Here is a 17,875-nt window from a genome sequence, read left to right as displayed (position 1 = left end):
TGCCAAAGGAAGTGGTGGAGGCTGGTACAATTACAACATTTAAACGGCATCTGAATGGATATATGAATAGAAAAGATTTGGAGGCATATGGGCCAAGTGCTGGCAAATGGGAGTAGATCTGGTTAGGATATCTGGTTGGCGTGGACGAGTCGGACTGAAGGTTCTGTTTCCGTGCTGTTACATCTCTCTGGCTCTATAACCTCAGGGTATCCCAGAGTATATTAGAGTCACTGAAATATAGTGACTGTTATAATGGAGGAATGTTTTATTTTGATAATCGTAAATCAATTTAGGATGTCCGAAGAATATGATGAGATGCTGTACAATGTACATTGTGGTTTCTCAACACTGGTGTTATTATTGATACTCGATTTATTTATATTATGACAGAGACTAGCAATGGACCCACAATGTAAAGGAATGCCACTGTCAAGTTTCCTACTGAAGCCGATGCAAAGAGTAACACGCTACCCATTAATAATAAAAAATGTAAGTCTATGTTTTGTGTATGTTGTCCAATTAAAATTATAACACAGCTTAGTGTGTCATGGACATGCTCCCCGTACAGTCTTTTAAGTATTACTTGTCAAATAAAACATGCACGTGTGCACAAGCACGCACACGTACTTTTGTTACTGACTACTGTCTTTACAATAAACTAAAACATAATGCCATTTCTTTAAATTGCTGCTGAGGGAAGGGTGGGATTGCCTGCCCATAAATGTTTCTGACAATAATGTAAAAATTCAAGGACAGGTCAACCTAAATATTTTTGTGTCACGTTCCTTGTCTTCCCCAGCCCTCAGTGAATTTTTCTGCTCACTTTAGTTCCCTTGGCCCAGCTTCTTCAGTATTCTAAAGCAATGTTCTTCAGGCTTTCTGCCTTCTGCCAGAAAGACTGTTTGTATAAAAAAACAGTGCTATTAGTAACTCTGGTTCAGAAACTCTCACATCAGTTAGTGTTTAAATATTAACATTCTGTAATCTCTTCAAAAATAATAAACTAGATTTTCTGAAATGGGATTTTGAAAGCCCTTAACTCACTTGGTTTTATTTTTTTTCAAATACATATCCTAGATTCTGGAAAACACCCCAGAAAATCATCCTGATTTTAGCCACCTGAAACAGGCTCTTGAAAAGGCTGAGGAGCTGTGTTCTCAGGTGAACGAAGGTGTGCGAGAGAAAGAAAATTCTGACAGGCTGGAGTGGATCCAGACACATGTACAATGTGAAGGTTTGTCTGAGGTGAGTACTGAAAGCAGCCACAGTGTGTCATTTCACTGAATGAATGGATCTTTGTGATCCTATAATCATAGCAATAGTAAATGTAATGTTCACATCTTATGATCAAAAGCCAAGGTCAATTATTCATGAATTGAAGCTGTAAATGGTAGATTATGCCTGACCAACATGACAATACATTTTTGAAAAAGTAACTGAAGTATTGGACAGGCAAATGTTGACGAGTGTTAATTTTGTGGATGTTTTGAAGGTATTTGATAATAAGGTCCCTCACAAAAGTCTGGTAGCAAAAGTTGAACCAGTTAGAATTGAAGACAGTTCGTTAGTTATAAATTGAGCAGCGGATGATGAAAGGTAGGAATAATGAGAGCTGTGGGAACAAATTATTACGGATGCTGGAATCTGTGCTGAAGACAGCAAATGCTAAAGATCAGCTAAAGTCAGACAGCATCCGTGCAGAGAGAGCAAGCTAATGTTTCAAATATAATCTAGATGACTCTTCATCAGAGTGAAGTGTGGTCGGGGCAGCATTTATGCTATACTTTGTGTGGTGGCGGGGGGGGGGGGGGGGGGGAGGTGATAGTGGATGTGGGGTGCCGGTGAAGAAAAGATGTCGCTGGTTCATCTTAAGTGATCAGAATGTGAGAATGGCAGAACAATGATGTGTCTCCTGCCAGACTTGAAAGTATAATAAGTGGGATGGTGAGAGGGAAGTCATGATAACAAGCTAAAAGAAAGGGAAGAAACTATTTAAAGCTGTTGAACTCAGTATTAATTCCAGAAGGCTGTAAAGTGTCTAGTCTGAGGATGAGATATTGGGCCTCCAGTTTGTGCTGTATTTCACTGGAACACTGCAGCATGCCGAGGACAGACATGGGCATCCGAACAGGATGCTGTGTTGAAATGACCAGCTACGTGAGCGGAGGTATTCTGCAAAGTGGCCACCCAGTCTGTGTTTAGTTTCTCCAGGGTAGAGTAGGCCACATTGGATGCAGCGAGTACAGTACACAAAATTCGAGGAGCTACAGGTGAAATGCTGCTTCACCTGAAAAGACTGTTCTGGCCCTTGGACGGTGAGCAGGGAGGGGGTGAAAGGACACGTGTTGAACTTTCTGCGGTTACATGGGAAAGTCTCCACCATCAGTCTGTCTGCTTCTCTGAGAGTCCTCATCTTGCCTGCTCTGCTCAGTGCAGCCAACAACTCTCACTGGGTGCTCATCTTGCCCACTCCTTGCTCATATTAGGGGTGTGGAGATAGATCACAGACCAGCCATCATCTCACTGAGTAGTTCAGTCTGAAGGAGCTAAATGTTCTCTGTTCCTAAAGAAAAGAACAATGACGTGTAATGAATTTCCAGATCTGTCCCATCTTATTGCACATGACTCATCAGGGTCTGAAAGGGATGGAAGGTTTCAACAAATAGACTCTTGTTTTTGAGTTTGAGTGTTCAATGTCCCCCACTGCAGTTACATCCTTTTCTTTTAAAGATAATTACTGCTATTTCCTTTTCTTCCACTTCAGCAACTTGTTTTTAACTCCGTCACAAATTGCTTGGGTCCTCGGAAATTCCTACACAGTGGTAAACTTTATAAAGCCAAAAGTAACAAGGAGCTTTATGGCTTTCTCTTCAATGATTTCCTGCTACTGACGCAGATCATCAAACCACTAGGTTCCTCAGGAACCGACAAGGTCTTCAGCCCCAAGTCGAATCTACAGTATAAAATGTACAAAACTGTGAGTAAAGTTTAACAATTCATTGGAGTTGTCCCGTTTCATGCAAACAAAATGAAGTGAAAACTGCAATGTTGATATACCAGATTAGAGCACCCTGAAGTGCTGTGCTGAGTGACACAAAACCAGTAAGACCCAAGATTTGATTCCTACTTTGCGCTGAGTCATCTAATCTCAGCTTTGGCCGTGACAGATATTTGTTGCTCTCAACATCAGTGACTAATGAGAGGAACATTATTAAGGTTCTGTTTACCTGCAGGCTCTGATATAAAGTGTGTGTGGATGTTAAAGATGTTACAGAGATTGTCTTTCAAATCTTTTAGGTTTCCAGCTCTTGACAAAAAAACTGTACTAACACTAGGGTAGAGAACACTTCACGTTGGGAGAATGAGTGTCCTCTAACCTAAATACAGAATGTGCTGCAAAAACTACCACTGGATGTGACATAAGAATGTACAGTTTAAGGTTCAAGAGCTCCAGTAAACAGGGAACTAGTTGCAGAAATTAGATAAGAAACCAGCAAATTTCTGATTTAGCAACAGTTTGGGATGCAAATTTAGCTCAAGTCCTTGGAGAATGGAAAGGAGAGTAGAAACACCTTGAGTAATTTGCTCAAACAAATGATACAATTCATTGGTAATTTTGAATTGCCAGCTATTGATTTCTCAACTTGATAATCATGTAGGCAATAATTGAACATTGTGATGACCTACCTCAGCTGTCTCACAAACTCTTTCAATATCCGAATCCTTGTGTGCCAGGTGTTGAGCAGCCAAGCAAGAGACCGTTAAAATGGAAGTTACTGACAAAGCTGAAGCTTCTCACCTGAGCAGGATCACCAAAAGGAAAGAGCAACACTTGAACTTCCACCTCTGCTCCTCCTCTCCCCTTCTCAACCACCACCACCCAAATGGCTCAGTCTGACACTAGCTCATGGTGGTAACAGGAGACCTGCTGAGCACAAAAACCACCAGTGGCATATTAATGAGGTCTGGAAGTCCAAATATAATCCAAATACCACAGATAGATGGACATGGCAGCCACTTTATTGGCTTCATGTCCATTTTGGGTGTTTCTTGCAACTGTGGCCAATCCCTACACTTCCATATCGCCATAGAGAAGTTACAGCACAGAAAGAGGCCATTCAGCCCATCATTTATGCACTTGCTTAATAAAATAGTGGCACCTTGGACTCCTTCATTGCCACAGCGAATCAGACTACAAATTGGAGGAACAACACCTCATCCTCTGCCTGGGCAGCCGACAGCCTGGAGGACTCAACGTTGAATTCTCCAATTTCAAATAACTTCCCTTCCCAGCCCCTCCCTTCCATTCCTCTGATTGACCCTCCCTTCCAGCTACCAACCAGATAATTCCTCCCATTGACCAACCAGATCATACCCAATACATGTGTGCACCTACCCCTGCCTCACCACCCTGCTCCGCATCTCCCAACATCTGCAGCTCCCCTTACAGTCCTGAAGAAGGGTTACATCCGAAACACCTACATCTCCACCCCCTGACTTGCTGAGTTCTTCCACTGTCCTGCTCATCTACCCATTCTGGTCCCACTTTCCAGTACTTGGTCCTTCAGTCTTTGCAGTTTACAGTGCTTCAGGTGTAGATCCAGGCTGCTTTTAAATGAGCTGAGGGTTTCTATGTGCAACACAAATTCAGATGCTCACCACCCTCTGGGTGAAAAGCTTTTCCTCACGTCCCCTTGAACCCTTCTGTTCAATACCTAAATCTATAAAGGAACATCCTGTTTACCTTATCTGCATTCTTACCTACCAATGCCCGAAACGTTGATTCTCCTGCTCCTTGGATGCTGCCTGACCTGCTGCGCTTGTCCAGCAACACATTTTTCAGCTCTACCTATCCTGCCACCCTCCTGGATCTGTCGATGTGCATTCCAAAGTCTCTCATCTTCTCTGCCCCTCTCATTACTCTTCTGTTTATTGGGTATTCCCTTGCTTTGATTGTCCTTCAAAACTGGGTTGAATTCCATTTGCCATATTTCTAAATGATAGTCATCCTTTTCACTATCAAACCTCGGCAACTTTTGTGTCATAAGTGTAGTGCTGGAAAAACACAGCAGGTCAGGCAGCATTGGAGGAGCAGGAGAATCAACATTTCAGGCATAGGCCCTTCATCAGGAATTCCTGTTGCTGCCTGTCTGGCTGTGCTTTTCCAGCACCACACTCTCAACTCTGACCTCCAGCATCTGCAGTCCTCACCTTCTCCAACTTGTGTGTCATTACGAATTCCCTCATGCTTCCCACATTTAAATGGAATCATTTACAAATATCACACACAAGTAGGAATGTCAAAACTGAACTCTGTAGAATGGGAGATGACACCAGTTTCCATTCACAAAAACATCCATTGACCATTACCTTTAGTTTCCTGTCACTGAGCCAATTTTGGATCCAGTTTACCACATTCCCTGCGTGTATGATGGATTTCAATTTTTCTTAACTGTCGTGTGGGACTTTGTGTGAAAAGGCTTCCAGGTATATAATATCTTAAAACTGTAGATGTTGCTATTTAGAAGGTTCCAGTGAGTCAGGTGATGCGATAATATTTTATTACACATTATTTAACCCATGTAAGAACAGGACTGCCACAAATAGGAGTTTTTCTATGGTTATTTACCTTTCTGTTTCTGTAATGTTTTCAGCCTATTTTTCTGAATGAGGTATTGGTGAAGTTGCCTACAGACCCATCTGGTGATGAGCCTATTTTCCACATCTCCCATATCGACAGGGTGTACACACTTCGTGCTGAGAGCATCAATGAAAGGTAAAGAGAACAGACCCTAGTCTTGTTCATTTCTAATGCTTATGGAGGCAAGATTGCTAAAAGATTACAAAATTATAAACATGTACAGTACATAAAAGGCACTTAGTATTGTTGTAAGCAGCCAAAAGTGGATTCTATCCATGACTTTTCTAATTTGATGCTGTTACCAGCATTGATTGCAATTATGTATCCTATAATATTAGGTTAATTGATTAAGCTTTCTCTCCACAGATGTTGCCAGACCTGAGTTTAGCCAGCAATTTCTGCATTTGTTTCTGATTTCCAGCATCTGCAATCTTTCAAAACCAAAAGGACTGCTGATGAAATTGCTGGAAAAACTCAGCAGGTCTGGCAGCATTTGTGGAGAGAAATCAGAGTTAATGTTTTGGTCAGAAATGATGATAGCTAAAAAAATGGCAGTTTATATGGAGTAGATAGGGTGGAGGGAGTGGGTAAGGAGTAAACAATAGATGAAGATAGAGCCCAAAGAGAGAGTCATAGAGCCACAAAGATGTACAACAGGAAAATGAACCATTTGGTCCAACTTGTCCATGCTGACCAGATATCCTAAACTTGACTGAGACAAGGCGGGGGGAGGGGAAATGAGGAAACTGGAGAAATCTGAGTTCATCCCTTGTGATTGGAGGGTTCCTAGGCGGTCCCAACCCTCGAACTCAGCACCACCTTCCTAACCTGCAATCTTCTTCCTGACCTCTCCGTCCCCACCCCCACTCTGGCCTATCACCCTCACCTTGACCTCCTTCCATCTATCGCATTTCCAATGCCCCTCCCCCAAGTTCCTCCTCCTTACCTTTTATCTTAGCCTACTTGGCACACTTGCCTCATTCCTGAAGAAGGGCTCATGCCCGAAATGTCGATTCTCCTGCTCCTTGGATGCTGCCTGACCTGCTGTGCTTTTCCAGCAACACGTTTTCAGCTCTGATCTCCAGCATCTGCAGTCCTCCCTTTTTCCTATCTGCTGTACCTGCTTGCTAGTTTTCTGTGACTCATGACAAGTATGCCTAGATGCCTCTGCACCGGCGCACCCCAGTGTCTCTCCCCATTAAGTCTTCCCATTTTTCCAACCCAAATGTGTGACCTCGCACTAAGCCAACTTAAACTCCATCTGCCGCATTTTGGCCCATTCTCCTAACCTATGTGCATTCATTTGTAAGGTTCTTATTTCCTTATTGCAATTTACTATCCCACCTATTTTTGTGTCATCCACAAATTTGGCAGTAGAGCCTTCTATCTCTGAATCCAAGTCGTTAATGTAGGTTGTAAATAGCTGGGGATCCAAGGACCAAAACCTGTGGCACCCCATTAGTTATATCTGCCATTCAGAAAAAAAAAGTGATCCCGACTCTGTCATCTATCCAGGCTTATAATTTACCCCCAATCCTATATGATCCAACCTTGTGAATTAACCTTTTGTGTGTGCACCTTATCAAACGCCAGATAAATTACATCCACCTTGCTGTGGTTACACCTTTGAAGACAATAGATAAGAGGTGCAGGAGTAGGCCGTTTGGCCCTTTGACCCAGCACCACTATTCATTATGATCATGGCTGATCATAGCAAATTAGTCAAACATGACTTGCCCTTCATAAAACCATGCTGACTCTGATGGATAGTGCTTTGACTTTCCAAATGTCCTGATAGTGCTTCCTTGATGATTGATTCTAACACTTTCCCAACAACAGATGTGAAATCTGCGTTCTTTGTTTTTTAATCGACTTTGCTTGCTTACAGACATTGACCACAAGCTAATTATTAACCATGATTTTTCCCACACAACTAAATTCCCAAGATACTTAATTTTCTTTGATGTCTGTCAAAAGGGAACTCTTGAACTTGTATTTTACAATTGAGTGCTTAGTAAGGAGTACTTCTAATTTGTGAATTGTATGGGACCCAGATAATGTTGTAACCAAACTGAGTGTGTACAACAGAACAATGAATGATGTGCTACGTCATTAAGGAAGGTTCATTGATGTACAAATGCTAGGTGATGATGATGTGACTAAATCCCTGCATTCTCACCTCACGTATTATAAAAGCAGCTTCAGCATCCGAGGTTATGGAGTTTACTGAACTATAATCACACTTATTTTAAGCGATTTTTTTCTAACCTGGTTTTATTCAAGGATAATATTCCACTAAGTTAAATATTTATTTTTGCTAAGGAGTGATTTATGATCATGTTGAAATGCACTGCAGCCACATTTGCTGGAGATCCTTTTATAGAATTAGTCTGTGGTAAGCAAAGTGTGTTTTCTACTAACTAAGAGACTTTTGATGTTGTGTTGGTATAAGTATCTGTGACTCAAAAATTGATGTATTAATTACAGTGCTGCTGGAATTCCTCTGGGATACAAACCTGGAAAATATTGCAGATTAATTCATGGTTTTAACAAAACATTCAATATTACAGGAATTCATTGAACGAGGTAGTTGGAGAATGGTTTGTAATTCCTGAGATTCTGGGTGGTGCTGACAAGACTAAGTAAAATAGTTAGGCAGGAGAAGTTAGACTATTAAGTGTTCAAATTATTTCTTGTGGAAACAAAGCTTTCAGATACTGATTGGCATGACAAAGCCCTCCCAGAACATAATTTTAATTTAAATCCTTCCCTATTCCGACCCAAGAATACATTTCAGCCTCAACCTCAAATGTGAACATTGACTGTACCTCACCAGTTTATGTGTGGCCTTCCAGAGTGATGCTATGTGTTGTTGCCAAACTAAGGGCAACTTTGTGCTCTCAAGTCCGTTGTCGATAGGAATTAAATTCAGGCTGTCTGCACCCAAAGGTCACTCCAGTGAGCAAACCGACAAGATCTTCATCCATCACCTCTGGGCTAGAATTGAATGTCACAGAAATGGAAGAACCCCTACCAACCCCCAACCCCCATTGTGTTTATTCCATACTACTCATTGCTTTTTCATTCCACAGAACAGCTTGGGTGCAAAAGATTAAAGCTGCTTCAGAACTCTACATTGAAACAGAAAAAAAGAAGCGCGAGAAGGCCTATTTGGGTAAGTAATGCTGTTAGTACTTGTATTGAAAAAGTTTTTTCAGATGTACCAAGTTGAAAATCACACAACACCAGGTTATAGTCCAACAGGTTTATTTGGAAGCACTAGCTTTTGCAGCGCTGCTACTTCATCAGGTGATCATAGAGAATAAGATTGTAATATACAGAGTTTATAGCAAAAGTTTACAGTGTAATGCAATTGAAATTATACATTGAAAAAGACCTGGATTGTTTGTTAAGTGTCTCATCTTTTAGAATGACCATGTTGGTTTCTGAAACCAACACTGGCACCTCCAAATCTGATGATGTAGTCCATCTTCAAATATGTGCTCATTTTTTTGCTTTCTCGTTCAGTTCGTTCTCAAAGGGCTACAGGCATCGGAAGGCTAATGGTGAATATAGTCGAGGGCATAGAGCTGAAAGCATGCAGATCCAATGGTGAGAATTTTCTCAGTCTCCTGTGTATTTCATATTCAACATCAAACCCCAGAGATAATATCAGCTTTTGGGGTAATAATTTGTATTCTCAAACTGGGAAGTCTTACTATTGCTCTATTTGTATGCACATTTAACAAACATGAACTGGCAAGGTTTATTTAAGTGTTCACAGCTTCCTGAGAGTCAAGTACTTGAGTCATTTTGGGAGTTTAAATTCAAATTTGTCTACTATGCTTTAATGTGTTGTATTCAGAGAATATCTCATTCTCAGTGAGAGTGACCACTGAGTACAGACCAGGAAGACTCAAGATTCAGAATCTGAACTACTGTACTTAGTTGGTTAATCTCAGCTAGACTAATGGTAAGCACATGATAATTGGCTTCAGCACCCCTCTCTTAGAGACCAAACACTGTTTCAAACTTCTATTACTGATGACAATGCCGTGACTCTAGCTGCATGTTCAGGTGAAGTCTGGACTAGCTATGTTGTATTCTGTGGAGTCATGGACTCATGGAGATGTATAGCATGGAAACAGACCTTTTGGTCCAACTTATCCATGCTAACCAGATGTCCTAAATTTATCTTGTCCCATTTGCCATCATTTGGCCCATATCCCTCTAAATCTTTCCTATTCATTTTCCCATCCAGATGCTTTTTAAAAGTGGTGATTGTACCAGCCTCTATCACTTCCTCTGGCAGCTCATTCCATAGATGCACCACCCTCTGTGTGAAAGAGTTGCCCCTTAGGTCCCTTTTATATCTTTCTCCTTTCACATTTAAATCTATGCCCTATAGGTTTGGACTCCCCAACCCTGGGGAAAGTCCTTGTCTACTTACTCTATCCATGCCTCTCTATAAGGTCACCCCTCAGCCTCTGATGCTCCAGGGAAAACAAACCCTCCAACTCTGGCAACATCCTTGTAAATCTTTTCTGAACCCTTTCAAATTTTACCACATCTTTCTGATAGGAAGGAGATCAGAATTGCATACAATACTCCAAAAGTGGCCTAACCAATGTCTTGTACAACTGCAGCATGACCTCCCAACTCCTATATTCAATGCTCTGACCAATAAAGGAAAACATACCAAACGCCTTCTTCATTATCCTGTCCACCTGGGACTCCACTTTCAAGGAACTGTGAACCTGCACTCCAAGATCTGTTTGTTCAGCAATGTTCCCCAGCATCTTACCATTAAGTGCATAATTCCTGCCCTGATTTGCCTTTCCAAAATACCAGCACCTCACATTTATCTAAATTAAAATACATCTGCCACTTCTTGACCCATTGACCTATCTGATCAAGATCCTGTTGTACTCCGAGGTAACTTTCTATGCTGTCCACAATGTCTCCAATTTTGGTGTCATCTGCAAACTGACCAGCTATACTTCCTATGTTTACATCCAAATCATTTATTCAAATGACGAAAATCAGTGGATCCAGCACCGATCCTTGTGGCACACCACTGGTCACACACCTCCAGTCTGAAAAACACCACCACCACCACCCTCTGTTTTCTACCTTCAGGCCAATTCTGTATCTAAATGGCTAGTTCTTCCTGTATTCCATGTGATCTAACCTTGGTAACTCGTCTACCATGAGAAATCTTGTCAAATGCCTTCCTGTAGTCCATATAAATCACGTCCACTGCTCTGTCCTTATCAATCCACATTGTTTCTGTAGAAAGAACAGCATGCTAACACTTACGTTTTATACATTTACTGGGGTAACTTAATCATAGCATCATAGCTCAGTAAACAGCCTTGCAGGAGTAAAGTATTTTCTCTTTAACTGGATGAAGAAGTTTGCATATTCTGAGGTTTGCTGAATTATTAAATAATAAGCCGTGTACTTTTTTCCTTATCAAAAGAAAATCTTAAAACTTTCTGAGCCAGTTAGAAAGTTTAATGATCTTTGTGACAATAATGATGACTGTCCATGAAGGTTGTTCAGTTTATTGGAGTAACTTCAGTAAAAGAGCCATCATGAGCCAGAGAACCAATTCACATTGCTTTAATCTTGGATAAAATCTTGCATGTCAACATGCCCATCAAAACTTAGAGTTTTCAGTTGAGAAATATGAGGTGATAGATGGCATCAGGGCATATAGTTTGTGACTCTGGCACAGGAAAGGAAGTAATTCCCACTGGTGAATATCTGGTGATGTCAGGATAAATCAGGATTGTAAGCCCACATCTACAAATTTAAGGAAAACTTTCAAAAAGTGCCCAAATTCTTGCTGGCCTGTCAGCTGTCTTTCCAGTCAAGATTGGAGGTGTGCATAAGGACCCTGCAGAAGGTCAAACTCTGAGGGAATTGTCCAGGAAATGGAAGATTCCACTGGGCAATTCTCTTTTTCCTGGAACCATCCAAAAATCTCTCTCAAATTTGGAAGGTTTCGACAAGAATAAACAAACCAGCTACTCAGGAAAGGTTAGCCTATTAAGTACATATCCTAACTTCTGATGAATTGTTTGACAGACCCCACATTTACCTTACAGCCAGCCCCTGCCACTATCCTGAACCACTCAACCTCCACCACCACCTGACCTCAGGATCTCAACACCTTTCCACTCCCTGCAACCAAAACTCATCCTGGACCTGACCTCTATCCTCTCTGCCCCCTGCCAGTCCTGTTTCTCCCAACCAGCATCACCTCCCTGAAATACTGCATCACTTGCCTGGCAGTCTACCTAGTTGGCGCACTACTTACCAATGAGGAAGGATGTCAGGTATCTACCCACCTGCCAACCTACTTAACTGGCACCCTATCCTGCCAATACACTAACATTACATACATATACTTGCCCTTTATTGACAGCAGCTGTCAAAGAGGCTATCTGGATTTTAAAATGTCAGAATACCACAGCTGATGACTGTGAAAAGAGGGCTTGGTTTGTCTTCCTGTGACAACTGTATACTACAAAAGAATGAACCAGTGGATCTGCATTTCTGAGAAAGCCCTGAGCAGAATCTGCTCTTGCAAATGCAGAGCTCCCGTCTCTCATTTTTTAAAAAATGGGGCAGAGTGGCACTCTGTGTGGTATAGTTTCTCCTTGAGTAGTTGGCCCATTGTGTGATGTTTTTGACATCATCCTCGGGATTATATTCCTCCCTTGTGGGAGTTCAAACAAGATTCACTACAACTGGTAGCTGAGATGAAATGACTTTGATAAAAAGTAGAAAAGTAATAAATGGAAGAGGAGGAACAAGAACAAAGTGGAAGGTATCTCTTTGTTTGAATTGCTATAAATAACGAGTTAATAAATTGCTAACTGCACTTGTGTTCCATTAGACCGTTTCTTGGATTTTCATCAGTTTATTTTCCTATCTCTCTTGTAGGTAAGAGTAATCCTTACTGTGAAGTGACTATGGGCTCTCAGTGTCACATCACAAAAACCATTCAAGATACTCTGAACCCCAAATGGAACTCAAACTGTCAGTTCTTCATTAAAGATCTGGAACAGGATGTACTGTGTATTACTGTATTTGAGCGTGACCAGTTCTCACCAGATGGTAAGGGTTTTATATCAAGATGAAAATTTGGATATAGATACATTTCTCCAGTAAAGATTGGATTTTCTATGTGGATTCTTTTTGTTCATTAACCTGAGCACAATTTACAAATATCGGGGGTTGTTCCCCTTGGTTAATATTGCTACTGATTTGATTTAATTTGATTTTATTTATTATTGTCACATGTACCTAAGTACAGTGAAAGGTGTTGTTTTGAGTAGTAAAAGCAGATCATAACATACAAGGACATATAAGATCATATGGTGTTTCGACAGAGTGAGGCACACAAAGTTACGGCTGCACAGGAAGTGCAAGATCAACATTGAAAGTAGAGAAGTCCATTCATCAGAATGGAAGAGGCTATTCTTGAACCTGTTGGTGCACGTGTTTATGCTTATGTACCTTCTGCCTGATGGAAGAGGTTGAAAGAAAGTATAACTGGGATAGGAGGGGTCTTTGATGTTGGCAACCTTTCTGTGGAAATGAGGTGTAGATGGAGTCCAAGAATGGAAGTTTGGCTCTCACCATAGTCTGGGTTGTGTACATAACTTTCTGTAGTTTCTTATCGTCTGGACACAGCAATTGCCGTACAAGTTATGCATCCAGCTAGGATGATTCCTATGGTGCATTTGTAAAAGTTGGTAAGAGATCTTGTGGAAATGCCAAATTTCCTAAACCCCCTGAGAAAGAAGATGCAATGCTGTGCGTCAGCATGACCCAGTCAGCTCACTCTCCATGATCCCAAGTAATGCTATTTTCAAACCATCAGGCTGTGAGTGAGCGGGTGGGGGTGGGGCTGGGGCAGGGGCTTGGGGGGGAAGGGGGGGAGACACAGTAGCTGAGAGTGAGATAGATGGGCTCACTAACTTGTTCTAAATAAATTCACAAAAGTAACCAGCACCCGTATACGGCTGTTTTGAAATCTAAACACTCAAAATGATACTTATATCGACAAATAACTCACATTACTTCACAATATCAACTTATGATATTTTACAAAGATGGATGGATGTTATTGCCATTGCCAAGTGCTTTGGCGAAGGTACCTGCCTTAGAATATCTTCCTAGAAATCCGGGGGAAGGATCATGATATAATTCAAGAAATTAACCTTGATAAAGAGGACACTCTGATCTGTCCGATTTAAAGTAAATAAATCAACAGGCCCATATAAAATGGCAGGGAGGAAATGTGAGACAAGGGAGGAAATAGTAGGGGTGCTGGCAAAAGTTTTCAATTCCTGTCTGGCCACAGGAAAGAGACTGGAGGATTAGAAGACAGCCAATGTGGTATAATGATTCAAGAAGTGGGGAAAGGATCAGCAGGAAATTATAGGCCCATCAGTCAGTTGTGAGAAAACTATTGGAAGCAATTCTGAGGGACAGAATTAATCTGCATTGGAAGAGGCAGAGAATAACCAAGGACAGTCAACATGATTTTTTTTTAAGAAGTAACAGAGGATTGATGAGGGCAGAAGCAGTTGATGTCATCTTTAGGGACTTCAGTAAGGTGTTTGACAAGGTTCCCCATGAGAGACTAATTAGCAAGGTTTGATCTCATGGAATACAGGGAGAACTAACCATTTGGATACAGAACTGGCTCAAAGGTAGAAGACAGAGGTGGTTGTGGAGGGTTGTTTTTCAGACTGGAGGCCTGTGATCAGTGGAGTGCCACTAGGATCAGTGCTGGGTCCTCTACTTTTCATCATTTATAGAAATGATTTGAATGTGAGCCTTAGAGGTATAATTAGTCAGTTTGCAGATGACACCAAAATTGGAGGTGTAGTGGACAGCGAAGAACATTACCTCAGGTTTCAATGGGATCTTGATCAGATGGGCCAATGGGCTGAGGAGTGACAGTTGGAGTTTAATTTAGATAAATGTGAGATGGTGCATTTTGGGAAAGTAAATCTTAGCAGGACTTACATAATTAATGGTCAGGTCCTACAGCGTGTTATTGAACAAAGAGACCTTGGAGTGCAGGTTCATAGCTCCTTGAAAGTAGAGTCATAGGTAGATAGTGAAGAAGGCATTTGATATGCTTTTCTTTATTGTCAGAGTCTGGATGTAGGTTTGCTCACTGAGCTGGAAGGTTCATTTTCAGATGTTTCGCCACCATACTAGGCAACATCTTCAGTGAGCCTCCGGCCAAAGCGTTACTGATGATTCCTGCTTTCTATTTATATATTTGGGTTGGTGATGTCATTTCCAATGGTATTGTCATTTCCTGTTCTTTTTCTCAGAAGGTGATAAATGGGGTCCAAGTCAATGTGTTTGTTGAAAGAGTTCCAGTTGGAATGCCATGCTTCTAGGAATTCTCATGCATGTCTCTGTTTGGTTTGTCCTAGGTTGGATGTATTGTCCCAGTTGAAGTGATGTCCTTCTTTATCTTTATGCAAGGATACTTGTGAGGAGGGTCATGTCGTTTTGTGACTAGTTGATGTTCATGTATCCTGCTAGCTAGTTTTCTGCCTGTTTGTCCAATGTAGTATTTGTTGCAGTTCTTGCATGTTATTTCTTAAATGACATTGGTTTTGCTTGTTGTCTATATAGGGTCTTTCAAGTTCATTAGTTGCTATTTTAATGTGTTGGTGGGTTTGTGGACTACCATGATGCCAAGGGGTTGGAGTAGTCTGACAGTCATTTCCGAGATGTCTTTGATGTAGGGGCGAGCATCTCGGATTTCTGGATGTGTTTTGTCTGCTTGTTTGGGTTTGTTGCTGAGAAATCGACGGCCTGTGTTTATTGAGTTCTCATTCTTTTGGAATACACTGTATAGGTGATTTATCTCTACTCTGCGTAGTTCCTCTGTGCTGTAGTGTATGTTGGTTCATTGAAATAATGTTCTGATGCAGCTTTATTTGTGGATGTTGGGATAATTGCTTCTGTAATTCAATATTTGATCTGTATGTGTTGTTTTCCTGTAGATGATGGTTTAAAGTTCCCCATTAGCTGTTTGCTCTACTGTGACATCTAGAAATGGCAGTTTGTTGTTGTTTTCCTCTTCTTTTGTGAATTTTATGCCAGTAAGGGTATTATTGATGATCTTGAAGATTTCCTCTAATTTGTTTCGTTTAGTGATGACAAAGGTGTCGTCAATGTAGCAGACCCACGTAACAGCTACACCAGACATTGGTTAGGCCACTTTTGGAGTACTGTGTGCAATTCTGATCTCCCTGCTATAGGATGTTGTGAAACTTGAAAGCATTCAGAAAAGATTTACAAGGATGTTGCCAGAGTTGGAGGGTTTCAGTTTTCTTTGGAGCATCAGAGACTGAGAGGTGACCTTTTATAGAGGTTATAAAATCATGAGGGTCATGGATAGGATAGATTGACAAAGTCTTTTCCCTGGGCTGAGGGAGTCCAGAACTAGAGGGCACAGGTTTAGGATGAGAGGGGAAAGATATAAAATGGACCTAAGGGACAACCTTTTCACACAGAGGGTGGTACGTGAGTGGAATGGGCTGCAGGGGAAGTGGTGGAGGCCAGTATAATTGCAACATTGTGTATATCTGGATGGGTATATGAATAGGAAGGATTTGGAGGGACGTGGGCCAGGTGCTGGCAGGTGGGACTAGATTAGGTTGGGATATCTGGTCAGCATGGACAGATTGGACTGAAGGATCTGTTTCTATGCTGTACATCTCTATGACTCTTTGGTTATGTTCAGGGGTGGTCATCTCTGATCACCTTGATTGAATTATTTGAAGACGTGACTGGATGTGTAGATGCAGGCAATACATTTCATGTTGTCTACTTGGACTTCAACAGGCTTTTGATAAGCTGCCTTATTGGAGACTGACAGTGAAGGTAAGAGCCCATGGTTTCCAACCAAATGTACTCAGTGGCATGAAGCAGAGGATGATGGTTGAAAGGTGTCTTTGTCTGGAAGCCTGTGCCCCAGTAGGATCCTTGAGGATTAGTGTCAGGGCTCTTGCTGTTAGTGGTATATATAAGCGATTTAGAATTGAACATAAGAGGATTGTGGGTAATGTGAAAATTGGTGGGATAGTAAATAATGAGGATGGTAGTCTTAGAATACAAGAGAATAGAGGGGCTGATCAGTGGCTATTGAAAGTCAATCCAGATAAGTTTCGGGTATAAAGCAGGACAGACAAAGCAAGGAGATACATGATGAATGGTAGGACCTTGGAGAGGACTGAAGGTTAGAGGGACCTTGGTGTGCACATCCACCAGAACCTTAAGGTAGCAGGTTGGGCACATAAAATAGGATATTTGCCTTTATTAACCAAGGCAAAGATCATAACTAAGAGCAGGGAGTTTATGCTGGAACCAGATAAAACATCAGCACTGCCTGCTAGAGTATTGTGTGCAATCCTTTAATCCAAATTATAGGAGGGATACAATTGCAGTGGAGAGGTGGCAGTGGAGACCTATCAGGATGTTGGCTGGTCTAGAGAGTTTTAGTCATCAACAGACACACTGAGATGGTTTTATTTGGAGGAGAGATGACTGAGATGGGGGACATGATTGAAATATATGAAATTGAGGGGCATAGCATTTTCCTGTGATGAAGGGATCAATGATGAGGGGCCAGAGATTTAACATAAGGGACAGGATGTTTAGAGGAATGTGAAGTAAACCTGTTTGACCCAGAAAGTGATGAAAATCTGGACCTCGCTCCTTAGAAGAATGGTAGAAATGGAAACCCTCATAACATTTAAGAAGTATTTAAATGTATACTTGCAATGCTAAGGTTATGTGCCAAAAGTGCTGGACACTGGGATTAGAATAGGTACTCACTTTTGACTGGTGCGGACTTAACGGATCGAAGTTCTTTTTTCTGTGCTATGCATTTGTGTGACTTCAAAAATATATTGCCAGTAATATAGACACCTTTGTTCTTTAATTTTTGGGTTAAAGTAAGATTTTATTATAAACTCTCTCTATGTTCCTGTACCTCAGATTTTTTGGGGCGTACTGAAATTCGTGTTGCTGATATCAAAAAAGACCAAGGCTCTAAAGGACCTGTTACAAAGCGACTTCTGCTGCATGAAGTCCCTACTGGCGAGATAATTGTTCGTCTGGATCTTCAACTTTTTGATGAAGCATAAAAGTGATATACTGTATATGTGTATTTCTGTACTT

The 17,875-nt window shown here is 41.3% G+C and overlaps 1 protein-coding gene across 1 annotated transcript in view; it reads left to right on the top strand.

Moving 5' to 3' along the window:
- itsn1 (intersectin 1 (SH3 domain protein)) overlaps positions 1-17,875 on the top strand; it is a 195,047-nt gene extending 177,172 nt beyond the window's left edge. Inside the window, exons 34-41 of the mRNA XM_060833763.1 lie at positions 391-489; positions 1,078-1,245; positions 2,765-2,977; positions 5,655-5,776; positions 8,734-8,816; positions 9,170-9,253; positions 12,596-12,769; positions 17,693-17,875. Coding sequence (XP_060689746.1) covers positions 391-489; positions 1,078-1,245; positions 2,765-2,977; positions 5,655-5,776; positions 8,734-8,816; positions 9,170-9,253; positions 12,596-12,769; positions 17,693-17,841 — 1,092 coding nt within the window. The 3' untranslated portion in view covers positions 17,842-17,875. The remainder of the gene's footprint in view (positions 1-390; positions 490-1,077; positions 1,246-2,764; positions 2,978-5,654; positions 5,777-8,733; positions 8,817-9,169; positions 9,254-12,595; positions 12,770-17,692) is intronic.

Source organism: Hemiscyllium ocellatum, chromosome 12, assembly GCF_020745735.1.
Source record: "Hemiscyllium ocellatum isolate sHemOce1 chromosome 12, sHemOce1.pat.X.cur, whole genome shotgun sequence".
Taxonomy (NCBI): Eukaryota; Metazoa; Chordata; class Chondrichthyes; order Orectolobiformes; family Hemiscylliidae; genus Hemiscyllium; species Hemiscyllium ocellatum.
The sequence above is the reverse complement of the archived record's forward strand: the minus strand, read 5'-3'. Positions and strand labels throughout refer to the sequence as shown.